General features: G+C 39.1%; 1 protein-coding gene across 1 annotated transcript in view; it reads right to left on the minus strand.

Annotated features, from left to right (window-relative positions):
• Nucleotides 1-17,056, minus strand: part of vwa8 (von Willebrand factor A domain containing 8) — a 131,690-nt gene that overhangs the window by 98,359 nt on the left and 16,275 nt on the right. Inside the window, exons 5-12 of the mRNA XM_084724361.1 lie at nucleotides 16,320-16,487; nucleotides 13,268-13,432; nucleotides 11,173-11,222; nucleotides 10,945-11,053; nucleotides 10,694-10,798; nucleotides 10,089-10,217; nucleotides 6,165-6,299; nucleotides 5,992-6,069 (exon numbers count right to left, since the gene is read on the minus strand). Of these exons, the coding sequence (XP_084580487.1) occupies nucleotides 5,992-6,069; nucleotides 6,165-6,299; nucleotides 10,089-10,217; nucleotides 10,694-10,798; nucleotides 10,945-11,053; nucleotides 11,173-11,222; nucleotides 13,268-13,432; nucleotides 16,320-16,487 (939 nt within the window). The remainder of the gene's footprint in view (nucleotides 1-5,991; nucleotides 6,070-6,164; nucleotides 6,300-10,088; nucleotides 10,218-10,693; nucleotides 10,799-10,944; nucleotides 11,054-11,172; nucleotides 11,223-13,267; nucleotides 13,433-16,319; nucleotides 16,488-17,056) is intronic.

The raw sequence follows: 17,056 nt of genomic DNA on the forward strand, positions 1-17,056 counted from the left end.
TCCCAGATGGTTTTGTGCAACACACCATCTGCCTTCTGTTACTGAATTGCCTAATTATCACCTAAAATGTTTCCAGAAACATATTTTAGTGACAGTTTACCTGAAAAATGAGAAACTTGGTGACCAAGCCACCATGTTGAAAAGATCTGAGCCAAAATTAAGCACTGCGCAACAGCTGGAGCGTAGGGTGGTCTGTTGTGGGATTCATCATCACCAGATGTGGTGTGTCTGCACCATTAGGTCATACACAGTTGCATTACTTGCCCACTGCCCTGACCGTCTAAGCACTTATCAATACTTGGACTTGAGATATAATTGCTATGTTCTTTCCAAAACTATGTTTGTACACACAACCATATGAATCATGGCTGCGTCCATTTGGAGTGATAGTTGTGCACGTCCTCAGAAACGAACCACGCCAAGTATATCTACAACTGAAAGTGTCTGTTCTGTACAACATCAGCAGACTCACAGCACAGAGTAGAAGGAGTCAGATATCAACTCTCCTGGAAGAGAGATTATTCAGAGCCTAGCATGGCCAAACAGTCGCTGGGTGCAAGCAGGCATAAAAGTGATTATTCTTTTGTTCTACACATTACCATGAAGGCATTAGCTGTTATTTTGTCAAAACTAAAGTTAACTTTGCTAAACCAAGCTAACCTTGGAAAGGAGTCAACATTACAACTGGCGTACTGCATTACTTAACAACATGCCTGTGCACATCAGCTGCAGTTGTTGGGGTCACTGTGGGTCACACATTAAATGTGTGTTCTGAGTTTGTTCCACCACAGAACCATGTCATTAACCACCCAGCCAAATTTGAATGATTAAAAAAATCTCAAAGTATATAAAATTATAGGTCTTAAAATCATGAAGAAATGATTACATCATGACCTGACCTAAAAATGGCCTGAAACATGGACGCTCCATCTAGTAGCTTTATTAGACATTCTTCTGTGTCGGGTTGTTGGAAATGAAGTGAACTGCTGGGCTGAAGGTACATCTGTAGCTGACCATTAGAGAGGGTGAGGGGAGGGGGAGGTGGTGTCATTCGTGTGTCGTTTCGTGGGGTTTATATCCTGTTGAGGACCATGGCTCCAACATGTCACTGAGCCATTTTTCAGGTCCGCCCAAAAAGAAATCATGAACCATAGTTTAACGGTCTCAATTCAGTACTACATAGTTCTTAGTCTTTCATATGTTTTCAGCAACTATATTCTAGCATGTATAAAGTGTTTCCTTTCCGTGGACTTCACAAATGAAACAACCTTCTACGCATTAGTTTGTTTTCAGTAAGGGGAAGATCTAAAGATCTAACATTACAGATTACGAGCATCATCAATGAATATCTTTTCTTGAAAAATGTCTGGTGTGATCAGTAACACTGGTGTCGTCACCAGCAATGAAGCCTTAGCCTGTTTTTCTGTCTGCTGATATACACGCAAGTTTTGATGGCATTTCCTGGATTACAGGTTATGTGCCTCTTGCTGAGAAGTTATGCTCTCTAACACGCTCCGGTTATGGCCAGTTATGTAACAGCTGCTACCTTTTACCTCCTGTGTGCTTTAACCTAGTGCTCCTTCCTGATCTTCTGCTGAGATATGTCTGTTACCAAGAACATGGTACTGAGAATCCTAATGCTGACTTTCACACAGGAGACCAGGATTCATTCCCATGTGAAACCAAGTTATTTTAACTCAAACCATGATGTCTTTATCTTTCCTGCCATTCTTAAACCGTAACCCCAACCCCAAAATCAAAACTACATGTTTTCCCCTGGCCTGTAGTGCTGTTTATCCATCTACATTTTTTTGGTGTGAGTTTTTGGAGATATCTGCCATAGAGATTTCTGCCTTCTCTCCAGTCTAATGGGACTAAATCCCTTGTGGTGCTCAAATTTAAAAAAAAAACAAAACTTTTTTTTTTTTTTCTTTTTGCTTTTACTTTTTTCTATAGATCATGACCTGGTTACTCAAGATGATCCACACATCTTGTTGTGAGCAGTTTCATGTAGGAACTACTTTCTGCAGTAGAATATATTGGGCCTACTTTCTTACTACTGGTATAAAAGTAGTTCCTACATGAAACTACTCACAACAATGTCTGTGGATTATCTTCAGTAGCCAGGTCATGAGTTTTGGAAAGAAACTCTGGTTTGGGATTTCTCAAAAGTATTTTTTTGGTGCTTTGGCCACCACAAGTTGAGCGCCATCTAGTCCCATCACATTGGAGAGAAGGTAAACATCTCTGTGGCTAAGAACTCATACCAAAGAGATCTAGACAGATAAAAAGTACTACAGGACCAAGAGAAAAATATATATTTTTGATTTTGGGATGACCCACCCCTTTAAGGACACTATGATTGTCACAAGAAATACATATACAATGACACTGCAATCTTTTGCATACATGTGGTACCCACCTTCCACCACAATCAGTAATCCCCAAAATCATTCCAGTATTATCCAAATTGGCCTAGCAGTTGCTGAAATATTGTCTGAATAGGTGATTATGCTAAATAATATGAATTATGCTAATTATGCAAACTGTCCAAAATACGGTGCCTATAAAAAGTATTCACCACCTGAGATGTTTTTTGCTTTTTATTGCTTTCATAAATGGAATCATGGTCAATGTAATTTGGCTTTTCTGACAAAAATTTACAAAAAAACCCCAAAACAAACAAAACAAACCTCTTTAATGTCAAAGTGCAAACAGTTTGTCAATTAATTAAAAATATATATTGTAAAATAAGTGATTGCATAAATATTCACTCTCTTTAAAGTGACTGACTTAATTCAACAGAGGTCGAGCCAGCTGGTGCTTGTAGTCTGACAGTTAGTGAAATGGAGATCAGCTGAGTGCAGTGAATGTGTCACAAGTGACAGTCACTGGTTCATCAGTATTACTGGCTCCAATTATACCATGAAGACAAAAGAACACCAAGCAACTCAATTTTTTTTTTGAAGAGTTTAAGTCAGCGGATTGATACAAAAAAAATCAAGTCACTGAACATCCCCCAGAATTCAGTTAAATCCATCATGAAGAAATGGAAGGAATATGGCACATGTGCAAAATGTGCCTAGAGCAGGACGTCCTCACAAACTGAGCGACCGCGCAAGAAGGAGCAACAACTGTTGCCTGGGTTCTTCACCAGTCAAAGCTTTATGGGAGAGAGGCAAAAAGAAATCCACTCTTGGAGAAAGCTCATTAAATCTGGACTAGAGTTCACCTAAAGGGATGTGAGAGACTCCAAAGTTCTTTTTGGTCAGATGAAACCAAAATGGAGCTTTCTGACAATCAGACTAGATGCTATTTTTTTGTGGACACCAAACACAGCACATCACCACAAACACCATCCTCACTGTGAAGCTTGGTGGTGGCAGCATCGTGCTGTGGGGATGCTTCTCATCAGCAGAGCCCTGAAAGGCTTGTAAAGGTAGAGGGTCAAATGAATGCAGCAATATAGTGAAATCCTGGAGGATAATCTGTTTCAGTCTGCAAGAGAACTATGATTAGGGAGAAGATTTATTTTCATACAGTGAGAGCTGCACAGAAATGTTTTAAAGACAACAAGGTGAATGTTCTGGAGCGGCTGAGTCAAAGCCCAGACCTCAATCCAATAGAGAATTTGTGTCTGCACTTGAAAAGGGCTGTTCACGCCCGATCCCCTTGCAACCTGACAGAGCTTGAGCAGTTTTGCAAAGAAGAATGGAGTAAAATTGCAGCGTCCAGATGTGCACAGACTCAGTGCTGTGATTGCCGCCAAAGGTGCATCTACTAAATACTGACATGAAGTGGGTGAGTATTTATGCAATCACTTATTTTACATTATATATTTTCATTTAGTTGACATTACTTTGTAGAAGTGTCTTTTCACTTTGACATTAAAGAGTTTTTTTGTAAGTTTTTTTGTCAAAAAAGACAAATTATATTGACCATGATTCCATTTATAAAAGCAATGAGAGGGGAAAACATCCAAGGGTGTGAATACTTTTAAAAGGCACTGTATGCAGGGTAGCATTCAGCAATTTGCTTCTTTTAAATAGGTAAGAAATTTAACTGCTTCTTTAGCGACTAGTTTACCAAGAGCTAAATGGTGTTGGAGGTGTGTGTATGTGTCACCAGAACTTTCCTTTGTGCGCTCTGGAGGTGTCAGCTAATCACATATAATGGGAGGAGTTTAACTGGGCGCTCATTCACATTTTCCTTACATCGCCTTTTTGCACAGCTGCTCCCGATAATACAAAAGGCCGGTGAGGATTTGCAAATGTAAAAGGCTATGTGCTCCTGTATTGATCATCTGTGTAAGCTTCTGTATGGCGGAGTTTAATCAGCCTGAAAAAGTCGGGCCCAACAACATCGAAGCACAACAAAATGATGTCCAAAACCACCCAAACTCAATCCTCATGAGTATAATTCAGCCTGAACTCAATTACAGCCTGACAGGCTTCCCTCTGTGCACCAAACAGTAGGAGTTGGCAGTCACAGGAACAATACATGGGGGGGAAATCAGACTTGGCAACAACTAAATTGAGTGGAAAAATAAAAATAATGAGTGTGTGTGTGTGTATGTTCTACATGTATTAATATGATATGCTTCCCCTCTAGCTTCCTGTGCTCAGTTATCAAGGGAAGCTGGTTAAAAAAAAATTGTTCATTTTTACTTGCAATGAGGGAAAAGGGTTTTGTTGTTATTATGTTTTTTTTTCCATTGAAGGACACAGAATAACAAATAATATATTTATATTCCACTCCAGCCTTACATGTCACTTTGTCTTCCAAAAATGGGATTTTCAGAGCTGACAAGATGAATTGCCCGGCAAAGGATTCCGCAATTCCCGCAGCACAAGTCACCCCTGACCTCAGCCGGCTAAAAATAGCTGCAGCATGATGCATTAATACATAAGGCTTCAGTACACCCATTTCCTGCACAATCACCCAGATGACTACATTCCATAAAATTACACACACGCACACACACGGGGGAGGTTTTACAAAGCTTTGTATTCACTGATAGATATCTTGGAGGAGTCTCCTGTTGATCTGTACTCTTGCAGTCAGTGTCAGTTTCTGGCCTGACTGGTGGCCTGAGGTCCAGGTAATGGAAGCCAGATGTGGATCTTTTAGCCAAACTGCTGTCCCAATTCAATGGAAACATACTCCATCACACTGTACTGTGACTACCCTGGCTTTACATTTGTCAGATGTATGCTCATGCAGTGAGAGTGAGACCACAGACCGTTTCAGAAAGCTGTCGTCTTGTCACAATCTTTCTTACAATAAAAGGACGGATGCTGGTTCTGAACAGAGTCATAGAAAAGAGGTAAGTCTTGTTTGCTGCTGACAACGTAATATGCTGTTTAACTAACGTACCATCTCCCAAATTTTGCTGTTTCCATCGTCCTTTTTCTTGTTGTTCAAAATGCAGTCAACTCTTTCCCCGCCTTTGACAAGATATCTCATCTTTTAAGACCTAACGTTTCCACGCCATTGACAAGATATCTTGTGAATTGCTGTTTTCACTGCCAGCGCCCCAACCTGCGGGCCTCTTGAACGGTGTTTCAGGCGGAGGGCGGGACACATACACACACGGCTACGGTTTGCCATACTGGTGACAGTGATGTCACACATGTATCACAAAGTGATAAAAAAAACAAAACTAGAAACGTGAAGCTGATATTCCCTTAAAAAATGTCTCTTTCACAAAAATGCCATTATCTCAGTTTTTTGTCTGAAAAGCAGATTCAATGAAGCTAGAACAAAACATTTTTTGTGTCTGAAACTCAAAGATCTGTTCTTTCTTTTTAACATATTCATAGAACTGAACATTCTGTGGGTATTGAAAATCAGTGCTGCACTGGCTGACAATGTTTTAGAAAAAAAAAATGATGGCATAAAAGTTAAAAAAACATTGATAGCTACAGGTAATAAATGCAGATTGCTCCACATGTGGGTATTTGAATCTTTCAAAGACACGTTTTTATTTACCTGGTACAGCATGACCGGCTCTATGTTGTAACCCAGCATCTCAGCGAACTCTCTTGCAATCACTGACTTGCCACAGCCCTGAGAAAAACAGCAAAAATATAGTTATTCAGACCAGAGATCACATTCACCATGTGCACTGAATGCGTGCAGACCGTACGTTTTGTGTGAGCTACCTTGGCTCCTATCAGACAGATGTCCTTGGCCATGTGTGACTGCATCATCTCAGCCATCAACTGGGAGTGGTTGGGCGTACTGATGAAGGCAGGGTTACTGTTGGGGGGACGCAGCTCCTTGGTGCCAGCCGGAACCTGAAGTTTGACGGAGACAAAACACAGTCATGAAAGAACAACCAGCCGCGTCATCGTTCTATAAAAGTTGTGGAAAAATATTAACCATGATTCACAGCCTCATCAGCGTCACCAAAACACTGCTGGTAACAAAATATACTGTCTGTTCCAACAACAAAGTGTTATTGAACAATCTGTGAGACACAGAGCAGTACAAAATGAATTACTGCCACAGAAAGGAAAATACGACTTCAAAGACTTAATGAAAGTGAAGTGATTTGTTTGGCCGGAGGATCAGCACCACAATTCTTAGAAGTCTGGAAGTTCTCTGCTCTCCCAAACCCCACACAGTGACTCATTCACTAACACTGCTGGTTTTACATCCAAGAAGAAGAATAAAGAGTGATAAAGAAGTTCTCTTCCAAGACTCCACAGAGTCTGCAGACAGACTGCAGAGTATCAGCCAGAGCTACTGATACAGTGCGTCTGCCTGTCTGTGAGAGACCCACCATGGGACAATGGATGTCTCTGCGAAGTGTATTAGTCAATGAGTCATGTTTTTCATAAACATGTTTTTTAGTTTATTCATTCTTGAGAATTGGGACAAAACCATATTTTGAGGGGGGTTTGATTTTTACTCTTCATTTGTGTTGGAAAAAAAAATTGAACAGATCAAACTCTTGGCTATTAAACCTTGTAATTTCTTTGTTAAATGTAGATGTCAACTACAGTTGAAGGTAGAATGATTTTAGTACTATATTCTTTAAAGTTATGGTTATAGTTAGTCCTTGTTGTGGACGGCCCTTTAAACAGCATGCCAGGGTCTGGAGAGGTAACAAAGATGGCTACATGTAGGCACGGGTCAATAGTTTTATTCAGGCACTCAGTGATTGTTCTTGCTTGAAGCTTAGCACATGATCAGAACATACGGGCATAACAAGTGTGAGATGAGTTGCAGCGATTACATGAGGGACTAACGTCTTTCCGTTTTTCTAAACGTTGTTTGTCTGATGGACGCAATGCGAAATTTTGCACTGCATCACGCCATACCTGGGACATTCTGAAGGAAGGACAGTTGTTCAAGTGAGGAAAACACACTATCTGAGAACAGAAGTTTTCTGCCAGTTTGTGAATGTCTTATTTAATAAAAAAGATTTGAAAAAGTGAGAGAAGGACAACCATCCAAAATAACGCATCTATATCCATATTTCAATGGTTGATTGCATAACTTTGTATTTGGGAGGGAGTGGTAACTGATAGTGTACACTGGGGAGCCACCAGGGGCTGGTCTCTTACCACTATGCATGGCTGCAATTGTCTCGTGCTCTTGGGCTGTTGAGAATCTCAGATAGATCCGTAACCACTTTGGGTCCTAGGCTTTTGTTTGGAGGTATAGATTAATCTCTGGGGGGTCGTGAGCAGGACCGCTGCTCGTGTTAACCTTGGGGGTCAGGGTCACCCACTGCAGGACAGACCTTTATATATACATGTTTTTGAAACTGGAGCCTCTGGAGGAATCCCATGCAGGCACAGGGAGAATATGCAATAACTCCACCATGTCTGAACCAGGGTTTCAACCCACGACCTTCTTGTTGTGAAGCAAAAGTACCAACCACCAGGCCCATGCTGCCCAAAAAATGTAGATTAACCATAGAATACTGGTAACTCAATACTGGTGAGACTGGTAAAAGTGGATAATAAGATACACAGACACATCGGTTTCAACTAATATATATTTGTTTAGATACAAATTCAACAAAGTCAACACCTGACAGCAAACTCATATTCAGGTCACTGTTGCCCCCTTCTCTAAGCATTCATCTTTTCAAATACAATCCACTGTATGATGGCTACTGATGAAGCTCATCCCTGACTACACCAATATCTGTCTGTATTCCACTAATTATGTGCAAATGTCATGTTTTAAGGAGTCTAGATCCTTTGTGAACATACTGTACCAACAGTTTGCATGTCTTCCACTGAAGCATAGCCTGTCTCCAGCTCTTCAGTCAGTATGCTAGCAGTGGCAGCACCATTAGCTCCGCCATTAGTGGCCCTGATATAGGACGGTTTGGGAACACATTTACCAGTTTTCCACCACAGAAACATTACTAACATACAACCATTTATTAATTAAAAAGATGCAGAAAAACTGATTCATGTCTTTATTTAGAGCCGACTTGATTCCTGCAGCACGCTTTTTACTGCTCTACCAAAAAAAAAAAAAAAAAAAACTCTGAGAGACTTCAGCTCATGCAAAACTCTGCAGCACAGACATTAACCAGAACCAAGAAGAGAACACATTAGTCCAGCTTTAGCTGCTCTGCAATGGCTTCCTGTAGCATTCAGAATTGATTTTAAAGTCCTCTTACATACAAAGACCTTAATGGGTCCTTACTTGCCTTCAAGAATGCTGCAGTTGTCTGCAGCTTGTTGAATGAGGGTTCCCAGAAAAAGTTGAAAGAAAGTCAGGGACACAGTGTTTGTCAGTTACGCTTCAAAGCTCTATAACAGTGTTTCCCAACCCTGGTCCTCAGGGACCACTGCCCTGCATGTTTTAGATGTTTCTCTGCTCCAACACGCCCGATTCAGATGATCAGGTTGTTATCAGGCTTCTGCAGAGGCTTGATGATGAGCTGATCATTCAAACACCTAGGACCAGAGTTAGGAAACACTGCTCTAGAACACACTACCTGTAGATATCGGAGGGGCCAGTTTGATAAATATTTTTTAGAATCAAGTTAAAAACTGATCTCTACACAGCCTTTAATGAGTCCTGACTTTGCTGGAACAAGCCTGATACTCTGCTTTGCATTTTGCTTCACATATACACACTGCTGGACTTCTTTTAAAGAACTGTATTTAATTTTATTATTATTATCTCAATGGGTTTTATTTTCCATTTTATGTTATGCATTCTATAATTTCCTTATTTTTTTGTCTTGCTATAAGTAGTATTATCAAGTGGGTTTTATCCATGTGAAGATCCAATCTAGTATTCTATTCTCATCTCATCTTATTTTTACATGTGGGTTTTATTTTTCAGCTTATTTTACAATAATAATGGCATCATATTACTGTTTTTATGTTGATTCTATGTCTGGTTTTATGTGAAACACTTGGTGGATGTAAGGTCTTTGTTGTAAAGCGATTGAGCTGCATTTTTAGTATGTAAGGTGCTATATAAATAAAGTTCTAATTATGATATTGATGAAATAAAAATTGTGGTTTCACAAAATATTAATACAGTGAGAGTTTTGATGAATAATCAATAGTAATATGACAAAGTGGATAAAAGCAAATAACAGAACAGCTTGAACAGCTAATAAGAAAATTCCATCACTTTACTGTAATCAGCCTTTAAAACCAGGAAAAGACAACACTTATGACATACCACAATATAATGATTTCTAGTCTCATGACAAGACATAACAAGTTAATATTGATATAACGGCCAGCCATAACACACATATGCCAGCACTGCATAAAGATGACACAATACCCAGTCCTCCCAGTGGTTTCACACCATTTCACTGATCTACAGTTAACAGTCATGTGCCAAGAGACACAGCAAAGACAGTGACAAATGAGACTGCATGATGGATGTAAACAATTCAGGATTTTTGTCCATAGGACATCTTTAACAGTGACTTGCAGCAAGAGCAGGACCTCATGTCCCATACTGCAACAGGAATAGATAAGAATAAAGCACCCCTCCCTCCATGCAGGCCTTATAGAGTTGAGTGTACATGGTCTGCATGCTGGACTGGAGCTTTAGTATTACACTAGATATAGAGAGTCTTCTGGTACCTGGAAGGTGACGTCCTTGTCCGCCACACGTATCGTGACATCTGCGTGGCCTTCGAGATCCTTTGTCATGGACACATTCGCAATGGCGCTGGGTGCCGGCTGACGACGACCATCCAAAAGCTCAAATCTCTACATAAGAGAGCCACAGAACGTGTTTAGAATTTGATCGATCAAGTAAAATTGAATCAATTAATTTATCTTTCTTTAATAACAATTAATTGATTAATTCAGGGGTTCCCAAACTAGGTGGCGGGCCCACCCGGGGGGACGCAGAGCCACTGCGGGGGCGATGCAGAAGACCAGGGGAGAAATAAAGGGTGAAACAAAGCTGAATGAATATGATGATCTCCGTGTGGGAAATAAGCTTGGGATGGGGGGTCATGAACTTTTTTCTGTTTCTGAAAGGGGGTATGCCAGAGGACATTGGGAACCACTGGATTAATCGATCATTAATGTTACCAATGATCAATTAAGGAAAGTGCTTACAATGTGCAGCCCTAGTTGAGGCCAACATGAATGCCTCTGAACAATGTATCTTAACATATGTTCAGACCGTAACAAGCCTGCACACTACGTTTTGACTGACGGTTCACATCTTGACTTACACTAAGTACACCCTCCACAGCGGTGCGCCCGTCCTTCCCCAGGATGCTGTTGTAGGGGTAAAGTCTCTGGACCAGCTGCTGGGAAGACAGCATGGGGAAAGAGTTCTGCAACGACACAGAATACACGGTTATCGGACACTAGTCTCTGTGTATCAACAGAGGCCTTTTTTACTTCTTCATCCTGGCCTTTCATCTTTCTTTCTCCCTCTCTAAGGGACAGTAAGAAAGATTTAGAGTGTCTGGGTTCTCACCAGCACATGGAGGGCAGGAATCAGGTTGTCAACAGGGAAGTCAGGAAGGCCGAGGTTGGATGATTCCTGGGAGCACAGCGTAGTGGCTAGTGACAGCAGCTGGGACACTCTGACATTCAGGACACAACAGAATAAATCACGTGAAGAACTACTGAGACTTCAAGACTACAAGAACTCTCAAAAGTCATCAAGCCACTGAGAAAGACCTAAGCTTTACTTTTAATTTACCTTTCCGCGGCAATGTTTGGTCCCGCTGTGTACAGCAGCTCCAACTGGTCCTGAAAAGAAATCAAGATGAGGATGACTGCGGGGCTACACACTAGGGACGTCGAAATACCAGAAATTTAGTAATCGACACCAATACTAGTGATACCTAATTTAATAAAAAGATAAAAACAAGAATAAAATTGAGCCATTTTGTTTTTCTTTGCCACCTGAAATAAAAACTCATCGGTGCCTCTCGGACAAAAGACTGAGGGAGAGATTTACTGAGCCTGTCATGTCATGTCTGGAAAGTAATACAAAAGTGATTTCTGCTTAGATATTAAGTAACTTTTTCTTGCTCATTCTCTACCTGTTTTTCCCTTCATACATTCACAGTTTTTTTAACCTGAGGTTCATCTGCACCATGTAGAAAAAAAGTCCACAGTTTCAAGATTGAACTTATTTTGTCGTGCTCTGAGCAGTGATCAGGTGAGCTGACTGGATGTGCTGCTGTGTGCACCGCTGCAGAGACAGAGAGAGGGAGAGGAAGGTCGGAGGAGGACTACTGCACGCAGTGTTTCTGTGAATCATTAATACTCACTCCAACTGCTGCTTTGGAACTTTACCTTCCTGTCCTGTGGTATTTTCTAGAAAGTCGATCTGAACCCGCCCACCCCATGGGTTAACTGGGCTGATCTGCGCATTGCTACTTTTTCTTTTGGACCAGCACAAACATCCGCTCACATTTGGTTTTTGCCTTCAGTGGGAAAGTGTACAATTGGAATACAGTCCCGGGTCAAATGACTCTGCAGTAGACATTGGTATCGTCTTCAGTTCTGATCTGCAGTAACTGAAACTTGACACCCAGGGGGACATTGATATATTCACCCCTTTTCGACAGAGACAATGAGGGCTTGTCGCCTCTGCTGGTAACTTCTACGACTCTTCTGCCTCCTTTTCATACATATGTGCTGCTTGTTTGACTCAGTTTGAAGGTGTGTCTTTAACTGATGAAGCGCTCGTCTTTAGCCAAACAGCTGAATGATGTATAAACAGTTTACTTTACATAAATACTTCACAATAAAAGTCCCTTGTTCCTTTGTTATCAAAAGATTAGGAAATGTTGCATTTTCAATCCTCAAGTAACTTGATAAAACTCCTAGCCAGCCTCCTGCTGCACACATGAGCTGATTGTTGGCTTTCTTGTAAATACCACAAAAAAAAACACAGGGAGGCAAACGGTTCAACATGCAATGGAAAAAGCACCAAGTGCCTATTTATAGCAGGTTCACCCACATTTAAAAAAGGTGCTAATATAAAAACAGTACACAAACAAAATTAGGGGCACGAACAAAAGTTTGAAGTTCAAATTATCAAGGGTTTATTTTTGTAAATTGGGTGGAAACTAGTGTTGTCACAGTACTGGAATTTCTCTTTTTGATACAATACTTTGAAAAATATTGATACTCAATAACATCTTCAACACCACAAGGAAAAATTGACTCAATATTATGAAAATTTTTCTTTTGATTAATATGGAAAGTGAGACGAGTGAGAGGAGGCGGGACTGCGTGGGTACTGCAGCGCTGTGTGTCAAGTCGCTGTCGAAGAGATGAGCAGGGAAGAAGGTGGAGCTAGTACTGCAGTATTGATACTGCAAAAAATGAGTACTGAAAGAATTTCAAATATTCAGTATTGATACTTTGTAATACATTTTTTGACAACAATAGCAGAAACACTGAGTGGCAGCCTAATTACTGTTCACAAGATGTGGCAGTCTGAAAATGAGACCATCAGTGTGATGCATGGAAATAACAGGTACAGCTACAAAATGAAAAACTGTTTCACCCAAATTACATTCAACAAACATCTAGCATGAATGTGTCTGTCCATTGTCATGTCTCATTTCCGCTGCATGATCCACAGATCGTTTTTTTTATAGGGACTATTTTTTGATAGAAAGTAGTGCCAATAAAGTTTGTTTACAGTGTGTTATGTGGATTTTTCAGGCTAATAAAAACAGGATCAGTGGGAAGAACAAGTCTTTTCTGTCCTTATTGAGACATTTTGGCGGTGGGAAAGTTCAGATGGGAGATAATCTGTTAATTTCTGGACTGACCTTGAATGGTAGGTAATAGATGTCTCTGGCCTGGAAGCGAGAGCGGAGAGGAGGATCCAACGGGTTGCCCTTGTACTTGGGAACAGGAAGTCCAAGAGCGATGACCCGAAAGTCCTCACTTACTCGGACAATCTTCCAGCTGTCCAGCTCCGCTTTAGTGTGCTCCTGCAATGCATCAAGGTATAAGATATTGTTTATAACTCAGAAACTCCTTTGTTTTGTTTTGTTTATATTAGGGCTGAAACTAACAATTACTTACAGAGTTGGTTAATCGTTGAGTATTTTCTCAGTGAATAGTTTCATGGTTGTTTGTTTTAGAATGTCAGAAAATGGTGAAAAATGGGTTCCCAAACCCCATGATGACGTCCTCAAATGTCTGATTTTGTCCAAAACCCACAAATATATAGTTTACTGTCCGAGACGAGTAAATAAACCAGAAAATATTCACATTTAAGAAGCTGAAATCAGAGAATTTGGACTTTTTTTTCTTAAAAAATAACTCCAACCAATTCATCAATTATCAAAATAGTTGGTGACAAATCTAATAATCATTAATCATTGCAGACCTACTTTATATTAAGGTCCTTGTATAAAGCGTAATAAGACTTAGTTAATAAGCTAAACATTCTTAAGTGTTCATAAGTATATTATGTGTTGATACAACTGTATAAGTGTTAATAATACCATCATAAACATTTTTATTGTTAGATTATTCAAGACATTCATTAGAAAACTGTCCATACACAGCTTAAGAACATTAATAAAAGCATTACGAATTGAAGATAATTATTCATAATAGCATCAAATAACTTACCTATTGTCATTCTTTAACGTATTGCTTAGTTAACTGTTAATAAGTGCATAATAAAGGGTTTATTAACTCTAAAAACAAATGGCTTTAATCTTAATAGAGCAGCAAAAAAAAGCTTGATAAAGGTTTAACACAGACATAAAAGGTAAGTTGGTAGGTAAGGTGTAATGCTATTATAAACAATTACTAATATTCAGTCTATAAACTTTCAGCAGTCTATAAACTCTTAGTAAGAGGTATGTCTATAAGTGCTGATAAATGTCTTATAATCTAACAATATAAAATAAGGGGCTTATTACCAATCAACTAGTGCTTATTATAAGGACCTTAATATAAAGTGTTAGCCACGTTTTATGCAAAATGCTACAGAGGCACATGTAACAAGTACAGTATGTCACACAGTATTTATGGCAGCAGCATTTTCCTTCCAAATACAAGAGGAGCGCTGTAGGAGTGGTGTGAAAAGTCAGTGTGGAAGTGTGAACACTCAGATAGATATGACTTTATAAACAGCAGCAATGATCAGGGCAAAGGATGAGTCTCTTAAATGTAAACCAGAGTTATTGGATAAGACACAGATACACAGAAATAAGACCTGTCTCCATTAGCTGTTGTCTTCTTAAAAAAAAAAAACATATCAGTGACACTTTCTATGAAGCTCATATCAATAAGATATTATAATGCATTTATAAGACTTCATCAAACTCTTTATGCATATTTATAATCATGCATAACAACTTATAACAAGGATAATAAAGTATTATAAGTGATAAACATAATATAATAAGCTCAGCATTTATAATGCTTTATACCTCCATGCCATAGTGACAACAGTGTTTGAAAGAAGAGTCTGAGAGCACATTACAACTGTTATAACTTCAGCCAGAGAACTGCTGTAACGTATCATAACAGCAGTTTCTGAAATAGAATAATGTCTTAGAAACATCATGACTGCTAAATGTTCTTACAACAAACTCACAAAACCATGCTATAGTGTGTTACTGATGTTAACAAGACATTATACCAATTAAGTAACTTAGAACTTATGATCTGTCATAGCAGTTCCCTATGTGTCTTTATAACTGGCTGAAGTCATGGTAATTATGATGTGCTGCGTAACACAGGACTCAGATTCTTCTTTTAAACACTGTTGTCACTTTTGCCTGGAGGTATAAAGCATTATGAATGCTCAACTTAATACACAATGTCCAACACTTACAGGACAAATGTCCCTATGAAGCCCAGTGATCAATTTTGAGTCAAAATTTTAAAAATTACATCGGGAATTTTTTGTTGTGTGACGTTTCCTCAGATGTCTGGAGTATGACATCTATTGTAAGCCCATCAGATTTGACATTATTTCTCGTTTCTTCTTTTCCTTCTTTCTTGTTCTGTTTTTTATTTATTAATCTTAAATTTCTACTATATTTGTAAATAGAATAATTCACCACACCAGGTAGAGACTTAGTGAATTAAGAATACCATTGCACTGATAACACGTTTATTTTTGCATATGACAACAAAACCTATGAATCACTGAAACCTTATCAGAGTTGCTGCTAGTCCCACAGGAAGCTGCAAAAAATCTTTGGTAATTTAAGTACACAGATGATTTTTTTCACATTTCTACTCCTATTTTATTAAGCACTAATTTATTATCAAAAATTAAAAGAGTCTTTTCAGTGAGACATAATTAGAAGTTTACAGGCCAGGGGAGAGACAAAATGAAAATAACTATTGAGAGCGAACAGAACAACGTTGTATTATTACAATTTTTTAAATATATATTTATCTATCAACAAATAACGAAGTGGGCTTATCTGAAAAATCCATGGGCTAAAAGGGTACGTTAGGCATGAGGCCCAAGACAGACTTTTTATTTATTTATTTGTTTGTTTGTTTGTTTTTGACAAACTAAACAATAAAAACATTAGAAATTAGTAAAAATGGATTACTGACACTTTCAATTAGAGATTAGGCTTTCATTTTCACTAAAATGTTCTCACTTTAATTTGGAGCCTTACATATTATAAATGTCTGAAAAACAGATTTGGTTAATAGGAGCATTTAACCTAATACTTTATGAGCCTTGTTATAAGCAGTATACTGTCTTATGAATATCATGATAATGCATTATACACATGACTTTCATAGAAAGTGTCATCAGATTTCCATGTTTAATCGACAAGCCAGTAGGTTTTAACTGAGAGCGTCTTCTGTAGGCCAGGGTGCCGCTCTGACCTGCAGCAGCTTGTCGTAACGCTCAGCTGACATGAGGAAGCGTCCGTCCTCCAGCTGCATCTCTCTGTTCTCCAGCAGGTTGTTGAGGACAGGCAGGACGTTTCTCTCTGCCTTCTCCAGACCCTCCAGGACCAGGACTCGACCCTGCGTCGCCGCCCTCACAGCACACTGCAAAAAAAAACAAAAAACAAATAAGAAGTCGAGGCTAATCGTTAAATTCAATCAATACTCCGGAAATAATTAGAGATGATTGAGAGGAAGATGTTGGTATCAGGAAGTGGCTCATTTTAAAGCTAAAGTCTCTGCAATCAAGTTCAACCTCAGGTCAAATCTGCTGCTTCATTATACAGCTCCACCTCTGACCCTGTGGAAATGTTAACCCTCTAAACCCAAAGCACTGTTTCTGCTGTCATTTGGACTTGATTTCACTGTTTTCAATGTATCCTGCACTTCTATGGAAACAACACAATCATGGGTAGAAGTAGGGTTTTTGCAAGTATACTGAAAACATCTGGGCACAGAATAAAATTCTTTCACCATTTTAGTTCATCTGCATCTTCTCTCAATAGGGCTCCTGTTGAACAAATCTCAACTTTTATTCCTTTTCCTCAATTTTTTAAATATTCATTATTAAATATTCAAGATTTATTTATCATAATACTTGGCACACTTTTAATCTTTAGTCTTTGGTCCCCGTTAAAACCTGCTTGCAAGTCTTAAAATCAAATTTTTCCTGA

The sequence above is a fragment of the Lutjanus erythropterus genome, chromosome 8, assembly GCF_056507025.1.
Source record: "Lutjanus erythropterus isolate fLutEry1 chromosome 8, fLutEry1.hap2, whole genome shotgun sequence".
NCBI lineage: Eukaryota > Metazoa > Chordata > Actinopteri > Lutjaniformes > Lutjanidae > Lutjanus > Lutjanus erythropterus.